This window comes from Hemiscyllium ocellatum, chromosome 26 (genome assembly GCF_020745735.1).
Source record: "Hemiscyllium ocellatum isolate sHemOce1 chromosome 26, sHemOce1.pat.X.cur, whole genome shotgun sequence".
NCBI classification, from domain to species: Eukaryota; Metazoa; Chordata; class Chondrichthyes; order Orectolobiformes; family Hemiscylliidae; genus Hemiscyllium; species Hemiscyllium ocellatum.
Window position 1 is genome coordinate 19,316,420 of NC_083426.1, and position 14,073 is coordinate 19,330,492.

The 14,073-nt window shown below is 39.9% G+C and overlaps 1 protein-coding gene across 1 annotated transcript in view; it reads right to left on the reverse strand.

Annotated features, from left to right (window-relative positions):
* Window positions 1-11,262: 11,262 nt before the first annotated feature.
* Window positions 11,263-14,073, reverse strand: part of LOC132828376 (RNA-binding protein 33-like) — a 63,390-nt gene continuing 60,579 nt past the window's right edge. Inside the window, exon 6 of the mRNA XM_060845423.1 lies at window positions 11,263-12,811. Within this exon, the coding sequence (XP_060701406.1) occupies window positions 12,709-12,811 (103 nt within the window). The 3' untranslated portion in view covers window positions 11,263-12,708. The remainder of the gene's footprint in view (window positions 12,812-14,073) is intronic.

The following is a 14,073-nucleotide window of genomic DNA, read 5'->3' on the forward strand; positions in this document are numbered from 1 at the left end:
TGGAACCTGGTAGAGGTCGTAGAGATGTACAGCATGGAAACAGATCCTTCGGTCCAACTCATCCACGCCGACCAGATATCCCAACCCAATCTAGTCCCACCTGCCAGCTCCTGGCCCATATCCCTCCAGACCCTTACTATTCATACACCCATCCAGATGCCTTTTAAATATTGCAATTATACTAGCCTCCTCCACTTACTCTGGCAGCCCATTCCATACACGTACCACCTTCTGTGTGGAAAATGTTGCCCCTTTGGTCTCTTTTATATCTTTTCCCTTCCCACCCTATGCCCTCTAGTTCTGGACTTCCCCCATTCCAGGAAAATGACCGTGTCTATTTACCCTATCCATACGTCTCATGATTTTATAAATCTCTAGAAGGTCACCTCTCGGCCTCCAACACTACAGGGAAAACAGCCCTAGCCTATTCAACCTCTCCCTATAGCTCAATATAGGCAATGTCCTTGTAAATCTTTTCTGAACCGTCTCAAGTTTCACAACATCCTTCGAATCGGAAGGAGACCAGAATTGCACGCAATATTCCAAAAGTGGCCTAATCAATGTCCTGTATAGCTACAACATCACCACCTAACCCCTGTACTCAATACTCTGACCAATAAAGGAAGGCATACCAAACACCACCTTCACTATCCTATCCACCTGTGACTCTACTTTCAAGGAGCTTTGAACCTGTACTCCACGGTCTCTTTGTTCAGTAACACTCCCAAGGACCTTACCATTAAGTATAAGTCATGCTAAGATTTGCTTTCCCAAAATGCAGCATCTCATGTTTATCTAAATTAAACTCCATCTGCCACTTCTCAGCCCATTGGCCCATCTAAGGATGTCCTGTTGTAATCTGAGGTAACCTTCTTTGCTGTCCACTACACCTCCAATTTTGGTGTCATCTGCAAACTTACCAACTATATCTCTTCTGCTCACATCCAAACCATTTATATAAATGATGAAAAGTAGTGGACCCAGCTTTGATCCTTGTGGCACTCCACTGGTCACAGGCTTCCAGTTTGAAAAACAACCCTCCACCACCACCCTCTGTCTTCTACCTTTCAGCCAGTTCTTTATCTAAATGGCTAGTTCTCCCTATATTCCATGAGAGCTAATAAGATTTTGAGGTGCATGGACAGGTGAATAAAATGCAGCCATGCCCCTTAGTCAAAGGGGCATAATTTTAAAGTGAAAGGCAAAACATTTAGAGGGATTTTGAGGAAAACTTTCTTCACTCAGACTGATGGGGGTTTGGAATGCACTGCCTGGGAGGGTAGTTGAGGCAGAAACCTCATAACCTGTTAGTAGTACTTGGATGAGCACTTGAAATACAGTAACATAGAAGTTACGGGGCTAGTACTGGAAAGGGGGACTAGTGTAGATTTAGTGTTGCTCACAGAGCAGTTTCTGTTCTGTATGACTATGATTCTTTTAAGTTGGCATTGGATGGAAAGTGAATGCATTTGAGACACTGAAAATAATTATTATGGCAAATGAACAACAGGGGGTGCTAAACTCATTTTCCATTAAAAGGTATTTTAAACAGCCTGCATTCCTCTGGTAGTTTTGAAACATTGCAATTGAACCCTATATAAAACTGCTTCAGCAAAATTACTTTATATAAATTTATTTGAGCATAGGAATGTTCTGTTTATTCAAAGAGTATGATTTTAAAACATAGTACCACATGAAAAATTGATTTGAACTCTGAAGGAAGTTTAATGCATTCTTTGAGATTTTGGAGAAGATTTGTAGATTGGGTTGTAAATTTGCTTGCTGAGCTGGTTGATTTGTTCTCGGATGTTTTGTCACCATGCTAGGTAACATCAACAGTGAGTCTCCAGTGAAGCATTGACCTTCTGCCCCGCTTGTCATTTATGCATCTTGGTTTGTCGGGGTGGGTGATAGCATTTCCGGTTCTGTTTCTGAGAGACTGGTAAATGGGGTCCAAATCGATGTTTGTTTGTTAATGGTGTTCCAGTTTGACTTCCAAACCTTTAGAAATTCCCATGTGTGTCTTTGTTTAACCTCTCCTAGGATGGATGTATTGTCCCAGTTGAACTGGTCTCCATTTTTGTCTGTGTGTATGGATACCAGTGATAGTTGGTCATGTCTTTTGGTAGCTAGTTGGTGCTCAAGTATCCTGTGATACATGACGACCAGACTACTCTGTCCACTATGCATCATGGTAGCCCAAAAACCTACCACCACACTGAAACAGCTCCTAATGAATTTAAAAGACCCCGTACTAGCAACTGGCAGAACGAATGTCATGTACAAAATTACCTGCAAGGATTGCAACAAACATTATATGGGACAAATGGGCAGGAAACTAGCCACCAGCACACATGAGCACCAACTAGCCATCAAAAGACAAGACCAACTATCACATATCCATACACAGATGAAGATGAACACCAGTTTGACTGGGACAATGCATCCATCCTGGAGGACAGGCTTAACATAGACATGCATGGGATTTCCTGGAGGCCTGGCATTCAAACCGGAACTCCATTGGACCCCATTTACCAAGCTCTCAAACAGAACCAGAAGTGATATCACCCAACACTGCAAACTGAGACGCATAATTGGTAAACAGGGCAGAATACTAACATGTCACTGGAGGCTCACTGATGTTACCTAGCATAGTGACAAAACATGCTAGGTAACCGCTGAGCCTAACAACTTGAACTACAAATCATCTCCAAATTCTCAAATACCAATGGGTGCAAAATGCCCAAATTAGTCCAAATGTGGGACACCAATGCCATCTAACTGAGCATCACCCCCCAATAAATGTACTTCCTCCAGGAATGCCTCAGGGAAATAGGTTTATAAAAATGTGTCAAATACAGACCACCTCTCAACACCTCACAAGCCAGGAAAACAGTAGGAGAGAATGGCCACAGAGTGCAACAAGTAACGATAACTGATGCCCACAACTGACTCCACAAATACGAAGGAGAAACTTCACAACAAAAAACTCTGTACAGTAATACAACAAACCATGAATGGACAAGTACAATAGAATGAGTCGTCAACATTAAACAACAGCCGACCAAGACAAAAAAGACTAGACCTACAAGAAGAACTAACCAAGTTCTCTCAAAGCAATAACATAGACAATTCAAAGACTTTGGATAAAGAATCTGTCTGACTAACCACTCAGACACAGAAAAAGCTGTCCTAGTATGAGGGATGAACTTCAACCATAGGCACGTGGACTAAAAGGACTTCCTCGCAGCTCTGGAATCAACTCTGAAAGACAATGGACTTATGGAAGAAACACAGCAGGTCATTAGACAGCCAGTAGCATCAATACTAAGGAGAGAGAAGGAAGGGAACACCCACAACATACTGGAAAGGAAAGCCCTTGAAGGAATTAAGACAGAAATATCATAATCTTACTAACAGACAAAGGGTGCATGACCATCATCCTGAACAGAACACAATGCATTTGAAAAAGCAAACACACTACTCGCAGATACCAATACCTACCAAAAGGTGGCGATGGACCTGACTCCACAGCTAGAAAACTGCATTATAACACCCCTGAGGAAACTACACAAAGCAGGTGAAATTAATAAACAACCCCAAAGAATGAAACCTGAAGGATCGAATACACATCATTTCTACAGATTACCAAAGGTTCATAAACAAGGGGTCTGAGAGGGGCTGGCAAACAGACTAGCAAAGGAACTGCAACGCACACTGGAACACCTAGTAGAAGACTCAAACCACTGCATCCACTCCATCCAGGAATTCCTTAAAATCAAAGACGCTAAGGTAGAGGACCACGAAGTCATGGTTTCCTTCAACATGACAGCCCTATTCACGTCAGTAAACATCACCTACTCAAAGAATCACTAGCCTCACCGCTAGACAAACCAAGGAGACAAACACCTGACAGCACCAACTCCATCAGCAAAGACAGCATCTTCAACTAGTAGACCTGTGCCTCACAACCCACTTCACCTTCAACAACAAGTCCTACAAACAAATCAATAGAACTTTTAGCAGAAACAGTTATGCAGAGGTTAGAATGTACAGCCCTTCTCATGATCCAGCCCCAGCTTTGGGTCCGCTATGTGGATGACCCCTTTGTCATCACGAAACACAACAAATTAGAAGAAACCCACAAAAACAAACAACATCTTTACCGGTATAAAGTTCACGAAAGAGAAAGGGAACAATAGCCGATTAAGAGAGATTATTGCTTGTTAATGAACTTATTAATTGAAGATCTCATCTCATTTATGTGCATTTATCATCATTGTACAACAGCACAGCAAATTATACTCAGAATTCTCAGCATGGATGTCAAAGCAGCCAACTTCCGCTCATCCCTGGCTGCGAAGAGTCTCCACATCACTAAACAACAGCATGAACAATGCACACCGGGCTCATGCGCCCCTTGTTCACAGACTTTGGTGTCAGATAATTACTAACTCCTCCTTCACTCTGGCCACCTTCCTAAGCAGGTGAAAGTAAATACAGGAGGACTAGGGCTGAACGCAAATCCAGGAGCAGCAGCCGTAGCACGGCACCATGGCTCCCTGCTCAAGATGAAACGCAGGTTTTGACATCTTGGAAATAAGTAAATGTCAAGTCACTGTACAACACATCTGAAGGTTATGCATATAAAACATCAAAATATGCCAATTCATTGTCCACCCGGAGGCCCCAGTAGGGCCCCTCAGGATGTGTTGTAGCTGTAGGTGGGCCAGATATTTTTGCAACCAACTCCATTTCGTGGGGATGAGCAGTGTTGATGAAGCCTCCATAGTCCCAGGATACTGATGGAAGTGTGTTGCTGGAGTGGGACTAAGGACTGTAGGACCAGGAAGCCATCCTCTCCTGATGGCTCTGAAAGTGGCAGCCCCTTTGAATTTCTATTGTGATTTGCACCTTGCAGGGAGTGACAGGTGACCTGTGTGGGATCTCTGTCGTGCACCCACAAATGTATCAGGACAGTGACTGATGCCATCCAATGAGATCAACAAGCTCAGCTCATTCCCCTAAGATGAGTTCAGAGCTGCAGCAAGGCACTAAGATTTGAAAACATAGGTGGCTTCCCCCATGTGCTGGACATAATTTGCTGAGGGCCATCTCACAGCACTACATAAATCATTATTTGGAAAGACTTCCACTTCATTGTTCAGGTGGTTTGTGAGGATTAGTACCACTTCCTCGAGGTGTGTGGCCATGGCAACCTTTTAAAGATGGTAGAGATGCCAGGGATGCTCTGCTGAGTGACGAGTTGGTCCGGGAACAGCATCTAATAGAATGGGACTAGAATCAGACAAAAACCTCTCTACAGGGGCAGTGTAGGTATTTAGGTGAATTTGCTAAGATGCGCTAGAGAGAAGACTTATGTGCAACTTGACGTAATTGACACCTAGCCAAAAAACTGTATGTTTCATTCCTTTGTATTTATTTGCAGTGTTTTTGTTCACAGGATGTGGGTGTTGCTGGTTATGCCAAAATTTATTAATCATCCTTAACTGCCCGAAGAAAATGGAGTGTGTTGCCTTTGTGAGCCGCTCCAGTCCTTGGAGTGTAAGTACACCACAGTATCCTAAAGAAATAATTGACTTTTAAATCCTTCTGCATTTGTGGATGAAACGCAGGTTTTGACATCTTGGAAATATGTAAAGTCACCGTACAAATCATCTGAAGGTTATGCATATAAAACATCAGAATTCACCAATTCATAGTCCACTAATTCAAAACAATCACTCGTGTTTCAGTCTTGCGCCCCACCTTACATTAGTTGCTTCCTCCAGTGTAACAACTTAGCCTCTTCCAATCTTACATTGCGAATGCTCCCATTTGTTCATCCCACTTCCTATCAGACTCTAAGTTCCTCTACTACCATTTCCCTCTTCGTTTAAGACTCTCCTTAAAAGTAGTCTTTTTGGTCAACCTTTTGGTCGCTTTTGTGTTATCTTCATCTGATTAAGCTTCAGGGAGGAGCAAGGGCGGGTCAGTTTCTGGAAAGAAACAGGATGACTTTGGTCTTGCCAATATTTAGTTGAAAGCCTGAGTCATATTACAAACTTGTTAAACAGCACCATGGTAGCAGTCATGTGGACAGGGTAAAGCAGCATTATGACGCTTGTTTGCAGACACTGTTTTGCAGAGACAATGTATATACTAGGAACAGTAGTTGGTCACATTTGGAAATTTGGGCAAACCAGAAATGTGCATGGGAGAAAATTCCAAAGCAAGCAAGTGATTTGTAAGCAGCATTAGGATAACTGGGAAGGGCACCATAAAAAGTGGCATCTGTGTGGCAGATGGTACAGTGATGAGCACTGCTGCCTTCCATGCAGTTGACCCAGGTTTGAATCCCGGTTATCACAAGCTATGATTAGTGGGCTCTTGTCCCTCCCTCTGAGCCAGGAGGTTTGGGTTCAAGCCCCACCTGCTCCAGAGATTGTAATAACTGGAGCGTCGGAGGCTGAGAGGTGACCTTATAGAGTTTTACAAAATTATGAGGGGCATGGATAGGGTAAATAGGCAAAGTCTATTGCCTATAGTTTGGTTGACAGGATTTCATTAGCCATCTCTTGATAGGACAAGGATAGTTTCAGAATTGTGGACATGATGGATAATACATTTAAGGTAGAGCAGTTGAACTAGGAGAAACAGCAATGGCACATTCAAAGGTGTTAAAAGATTAGAAATGGACACCTTTTGGAGAGGGAACTGAGTGGACCTATTTCAGAGTGAGTAGTAGCTGGGTTAGGAAACAGAATAAGGACTGAATTTCACACTGTGTAAATATCAAGAGCACATTATTAATTTGGTAAACAGAGAACTAGATCCACCTGTAATATCAGAGATCCACTTTGCATGTCATTTGGGTAGAACAAGTTAACAATTGAATTCCGTGGAATAATGAAATTCAAATGCATTAATGCGCTATTAATATAAGCACATTGGGCTGGGTGTAACATGCTGCTGCCTTAATGACTGTGCTCAAGTAGGTCAAATGTTACTGGGTGGGTAAAAGCTGTTTTTTTGATCATGTTGAACCATAGCATGAAATGTAACAGCATTAAAACATCTATAATCTTATGGCAGGCAACATTGCCAAAACAGTGACAAAGCAAGTTTGAAATGTAGTTAATAACACATGGCAAAAGAGCATCTGCTATGAAAACAATTAGCAGAAATATTTTATTTGTTCACACAAGCTGTAGGGACACTTATTGCTTCACAGATATAATTCAAGAAATGGCTACCTAATTCGAAGGACTAAGAACTTGGGGTTAGTGAACTTTTTAATCCTTTTACAGTTTTGCAGGTGTGCCAATCGACTTTGGAATTCCATTCTGTTGGAGGGTACGTTCATTTTCAACAGCAAGAAGGGTCCATTGAAATCACTGTCATTACGCATGAGCATATAGAGAAGTTCCACTGTTTTATAATAGGAGATTTGGTGGCATTGATGTGTAAGAAATTACAGCCAAATTTTAGTTCAAAAATGGGCGAACAGTTCTGGAGAATAGTGATCAATGTGAATAATCAGCCATTCAAGAAGTAGTTCACCAACATGCTATGAAGATATAATTCAACTGTTCTTTAAGCACCCAATAAGGAAATTTTAGCAACTATTTTCACAAAAAGGTCAGAAACTTTCATGCTATAAATAATTAATGCAGCTCTCACGTACAGGTAGTTATGGTATAAAGTGAGTTTTGGCAGGGTGATTTGGTGATAACGTCGCTGACAAGAATGCTTACCTCTTCGCAATAGTGCAATTCCAGTAGCGATTGTTTTGCATGCTTAGTTTTGTACAAATGCTGATATCAGCGTTGAAGTCTCCATGCCATTCTGTGTATGTGCCGATGTCAGCTGCTGTCAGAGCATATGAGAGGGACAGTAGTATATGTTGAGCAGCTTCACCTCAAAAATTAAATTAATGGCTGTTCATTGATCTTCCTCTGAGACAAGAATATTCTTGTATAATTGCTGTATAATTCCTGCAAGACTGCATTACCCGTATACACACCATTTGTCTTTCTAATTTGTTCTTGTACCTGCACATCACACAATCTAAACCAACCCCAAGAAACAGTGAGAAGACAAACAACCACAGCCATCCATTTCTGCAATTACAACTGCACCTGAAGGTGGTGATGATGATGACCGTCTATCCCTGCGTTAACAATATTTTTTCAACGTAATGTGTTAAATTTATTTTTGTTTCACTAATAAATATGATTTAAACCTTCATCAGGCCATGCAATACTTTATGTTAGGCTTTGTGGGTGAGTTTTGAGTGATCATGATATTTTTTGCAAGTCTGCCTCTAATCCCACTTTTCCCATAGGCCCCATTATTTTCTATTATGCTAGGAAGCAATACAGCATTATCGGAGAACTACCTGCAGTGGCAAAGCATTAATTTTTAACAGCAGGCTGATCAGGATCCGCATGAATGATGAAACAGGAAGGCCAGTCCATTTTATTATCATTACCTCATTAAGAAAGTTACATTTAGAATAAACAATCACCTTGCTGTAGCTCACTCTGCTACAAGTAGGCTAATTCAGAAGTGGCCACAAAACCTGGGAAATATTCTTCCACATTGTGGTAAGGAGCAGGAGTCTTCCACAAAAACAAAGAATTAACCTGAACACTTAATTTCAGGATGCATTCTTCTCCTAGGTGACTGATAAAATACTATCATAGTTCTTTATATATCTTTGGACTCCAATTTGCATAAATTTCTGAAGCTTTTTACTGATGCTACCCCAGTCACCCATGAAATGATGTTCCTTTATTGTTAATAACGTCATAGATCAACTACATGCTCAAGGACATTCCCCAGGATAAGAAAATGAGTCAGCTGCATAAAAGCTGTAAAACAACCAATGTATCTAGTTACACATTGTCTTCATTCATTTATGTAATGGGCCTGATAGATGTATAAATGGCAGAAAGCAGGTCATGTCATCACCTTAACAAGAATCAATTTCCACTTAAGCTAAGATGGAAGCAAAAGGTATTGAAAAAACTCAGGTCTAGCAACATACATGGAGAGAGGAACACAGATATGACCAATGACCTACTATCTGTGTTTTTCATTCATGCCTTTGTCTTTCATAGGTTCTGATGGCCTGAATCACTGATTCTATGTCCATAGATATTTCCTGGCATCCTAAGCGTTTATAGCATTGCTTGTTTCTACTTTAGATTTCCAGTGTCCACAGGTTTCTTTGTATTGTACTCTCATTTGTTTTCCTGCACGTTATTAGAGTCATAGAGATATACAGCCTGGAAACAGACCTATCGGTCCAACTCATCTATGCCGACAGATATCCTAACCTAACCTAGTTCCAATGCCAGCATTTGGCCCATATCCCACTAAACCCTTCCTATTCATAAACTCATCCAGATGCCTTTTAAATGTTGTAACTGTACTAGCCTCCACCACTTCCTCTGGCAGCTCATTCCGAACACACACACACACACACACACACACACACACACCACCCTCTGTGTCAAAAAGTTACCCCTTAGGTCCCTTTCAAATCTTTCTCCTCTCACCCTAAAGCTATGTCCTCTAGTGCTGGACTCCCCTACGTCAGGGAAAAGATCTTGTCTATTTATCCTATTCATGCCCTTCATGACTTTATAAACCTCTAGGTCACACCTCAGCCTCCAACGCTTCAGGGAAAACAGCCCCAGCTTATTCAGCATCTCCCTGTAGCTCAAATCCAATCTTCAAATATAAAATGCTGAGAATCTGCTGAGAGATAGTCCTTAAAAAAACTAACATTGAAGCTTTATTTTATAGTTTCATGTTTGAAAGGAGTACAACTATCCATGTATTGGGCTGTAATTTTAATTCATTAATACACAAGGATCAGTCTTAGAACCTCAGTTGTTTACTATCTATAGAATAGACTTGAAGGATGCAGCAGAGTGTAATCCAAATTTTGCTGATACAAAAATATAGGTGAGAGGCAGGTTGTGTTGAGGACATAAGGTATCTGAAAGGGGATCTACTTTGGTAGAAAAAAATTAAAGGCAGACTATTGTTCAAACAGAGACTCCCAAAAGAAAACACAGTGCAGAGGGATCTGGGTGTTCTTGTACATGAAGCACAAAAGTTAGCGTGCAGGTGCAGCACATAATTTTGAAGCTAAATGAAATTTTGTCCATTATTGCTAAGGGGTTGGAGTTTAAAAATAGGGAAGTCTTTTTACAATTGCGCAGGGTATTGGTGAGGCTATACCCAGAATGTTGTGTAAAGTTTTGCATCCGATATTTAAGAAATAGACAAAGTCTTTTCCCTGGGATCCGGGAGTCCAGAACTGGAGGGCATAGGTTTAGGTGAGAGGGGAAAGATATAAAGATACCTAAGGGGCAACGTTTTCACGCAGAGGGTGGTACATGTATGGAATGAGCTGCCAGAGGATGTGGTGGAGGCTGGTACAATTGCAACATTTAAGAGGCATTTGGATGGGTATATGAAGAGGAAGGGTTTGGAGGGATATGAGCTGGGTGCTGGCAGGTGGGACTAGATTGGGTTGGGATATCTGGTCGGCATGGACAGGTTGGACCGAAGGGTCTGTTTCCATGCTGTACATCTGTATGACTCTATGATAAATTGGCATTAAGGAAGGTTCAAAAGAGATTCAGTAGGCTGATTCCTTGGGTGAGGGGTTGATTTTTCAAGAATGACTGAACAAGTTAGGCTTTTCTTCGTTAAGAGTTTAGAAGAATGAGGGGTGACCTTATTAAAACATACAAGATTCTGAGGGTGGTGAGAATATATTTCCACAGTGGGGGAAATCTCAAACTGGAGAATAAGGGGACACTCATTTAAAGCTGAGATGCAAAGGAATTTCTTCTCAGAAGTGAGTGAATGTTTGGAGTTCTCTATTCCAGAGAGTTGAGGATGCTCATTCACTGAAAGTATGTAAAAGAGTTGGATGGACTTTTGAAATATTAAAGAGTTTAGGGCTATGCTGAACAAGCATGAAAGAGATGTTGAGACAAGTAGTAGAACAGCTAAAATACTTTAAATGAACGGGAGGGCAGGCTTGATGGGTTGAATGGCCAATTGCTCCTATTTCTTAAGTTCTTATGCATATTTTTAAAATGATTTTATATTTACTCTCCAACTGAAAATCAGAATCATTACATTTGCAAATATTAAACAGAAATGTACATTTTCAAAATGATTTAGTGCATTTTCAAAATGGCATGGTGACACTGATTTGTACAAGATTAACATTTATTGATTTCTTGAGGTATAGCATCAGCTTTTCCTGTTGAGAAACCACCAAACATATAAGCATCTTTATCATAGATGTTGGTGTACATATTATAGAAAGGAAATGCAGCATTGAGGTAATGAACATCATACATGGATACTTCTACAATACAATCTTACTTAAATTCACACTAGATTACATTTTGACCTTTATCCAAAATAGACCAGTTAAATAAAAATGTTTCATTTCAAGTCAAAGTCACTATACAAATCAAAATACAGAAACACAGGGCAACCCTTTTCCCCTCTCCGTCTCTCTGATTTGGTAAAGAAGTTTCATTGTGATTTTTAAACTTATACAACGTAGAGATTACATGCGGATGGTACCGGCAGATTGAATTAGGTATGGATTGTGTAATAAGTGCAATTTTTCACATCAACCATTAATAAATGCCATAAATGTCAGTATTTCATTAAAATATATAAAATACTTTAAAACTTTTACTCTGGGGAAGAAACATACAATGCATGTTAACATACATCTATTGGGAAAATAATTCAAAATTGAAAATATAATTAAATATTTTTACAGGACATTCTCTGTATTTGGTTAAGATTAAGACAGGCTTATAGAATGTGTACACAGTTATGTAAAAAAAATAATTTTCCTTATACTCCCATGATTACAATTACTGCAGCATAAGCTCATTGTTTAATCTGCATGTTACAAGATAATGTGCTAGAACCATGCTGAGATATTACAGAAGGAGCCTTTGTATTATTCAACATGCAGAAGAATGATGTCTTTCAGAAAGATTGTTCAAAAAAGGCATATCTCTTAAAAGCATTTTTACCATGTTTTACACAAAGACACACACAATATAAACAAGCTATTGCTGGTAAAAGGCTTCTTCAGAATGTGTCACAAATGCAAAGCGTATGTACACACCAAGTGCTGATAAACTCAAATAAGTAGGGTGAAATTTGGATGTTCAGAAATATCTCCTTGGGGAATGTTAATAAAGTCAGTGTGAAAGATTTTGTTTTCATTCATTCATGGGATGAGGGCATCACTGGCTAGGCCAGCATTTATTGCCCTAATTTCCCAGAGGGCAGTTGAAAGTCAACCACATTGCTCTGAGTCTGGAGTCGCATAGGCTAGATAAGAATGGAAGTTTCCTCCCCTAAAGGGAATTAGTGAACCAGATGGGTTTTTCTAACAATTCGCAATGGATTCATGGTCACCATTAGACTCTTAATTCCAGATAATTATAAATTCAAATTCTACCATCTGCTGTGACAGGATTCCAACCCAGGTCCCCAGAACATTACCTGGGTCTCTACATTAACAATCCAGTGATAATACCACTTGGCCACTGCCTCTCCTAATCCTCTGACATTAATTAGGTGATACCCACAATATTTGGAGTCTGTGGAAAATCGTTTTGGTTCAAAAAGAGCAGATCTTCATTTAGTTGTTGGAGGGTATACCACAGTTATTGGTTGCTTTGTACCAGGCCGGATAGTGAAGGTCCGCCCATAAGATTGTGGATGTTGTGCATTCTGAGAGCTGGAAAAGAGTAGGAAGATTCATAAAAGTTGTTTTACTTTGTAAATGTAACAGTTTAAAACCACAAGATAACTACAAACTCAGTAACATTCTGAGATCAAATTCCCAGTTAATAGCAATGTTTTATTATTGCCTAATCTGTGCTCACTGACCTCACTTTCCTTCAATACCAAGAAGTCATGGAATCATAGAATCTTTACAGTGCAGAAAGAGGCCATTCAGCCCATTGAGTCTGTACCAACCCTCCAGAAAGCATCTCATCCAGACCCACCACCTCCCCTGCATTCAATTCTACTGTAAGTTCAGTGGTTCTGACTGAATATTGAACTACTATAAACTGATCAATAATGCAACAATACATCAATAATGCAACAATACAAAACTTGAAGTAAATATTTCATTTGATTTACCTCTTGTATAATATTATTTACTTTTCTAAAATTCTGGATCATTTTAGGCAACAAATATCATTGCAGGTGTAAGATAGAACATTTAAAATATATATATAATGTTTTAATATATAATATTAAAATCATACAACACCAGTTTATAGTACTATAACCTAGTATTGTGTGATTTTTAACTTTGTCCACCCCAGTCTAACACCGGCTCCTCCAAACCATTAATATATAATGACAACACGGTTGTACACAGAAGACAATCAAAAGCCAAATGGAATGCTGGCCATCATATCTAGAGGACGAGAATACGGGCTGTATAACGTCCTGGTTAAACCACAGCAGAAGTACTCTGGGAAGTTAAGAAGGCTGGAGAGAGTACAGGGAAGCTTTACCAAAGTAAAATCTGGATTTCACTGCCTAAATTACCAAGAACATTACACAAGTCAAAGTTTAATCCCTGGAATTACGAATGTTTGATTGAAATTTTCAAAATATTGTGGAAGCAATTACTTTAGATAGTAGGAATCCATTTCTACCAGTTGGGGAATTTAGGACAGGGGACAATGTTGAAAGACTAGTGCATACATTTTCGGAATGAAACTAGGAAATACCTCTAATGTGCATAGAGGGTAAATGTTTACAACACTGTCACAAATGACAAGTAATATTGTTAAATTTTAATCTGAGATTATTATTACCAACAACTATTGAGTGATTTGGGGCAAAATTGGATAAACAAAGTGACAGATTAGCCATGATCTCACTGAATACAGTGAGAGGTCTTGAGAGGTTAAGTGGCCTAATCCGGTTGCTAATTCCTTTTATTCCATAAGCAACACAGTCAGAAACAAAACCAGAAAT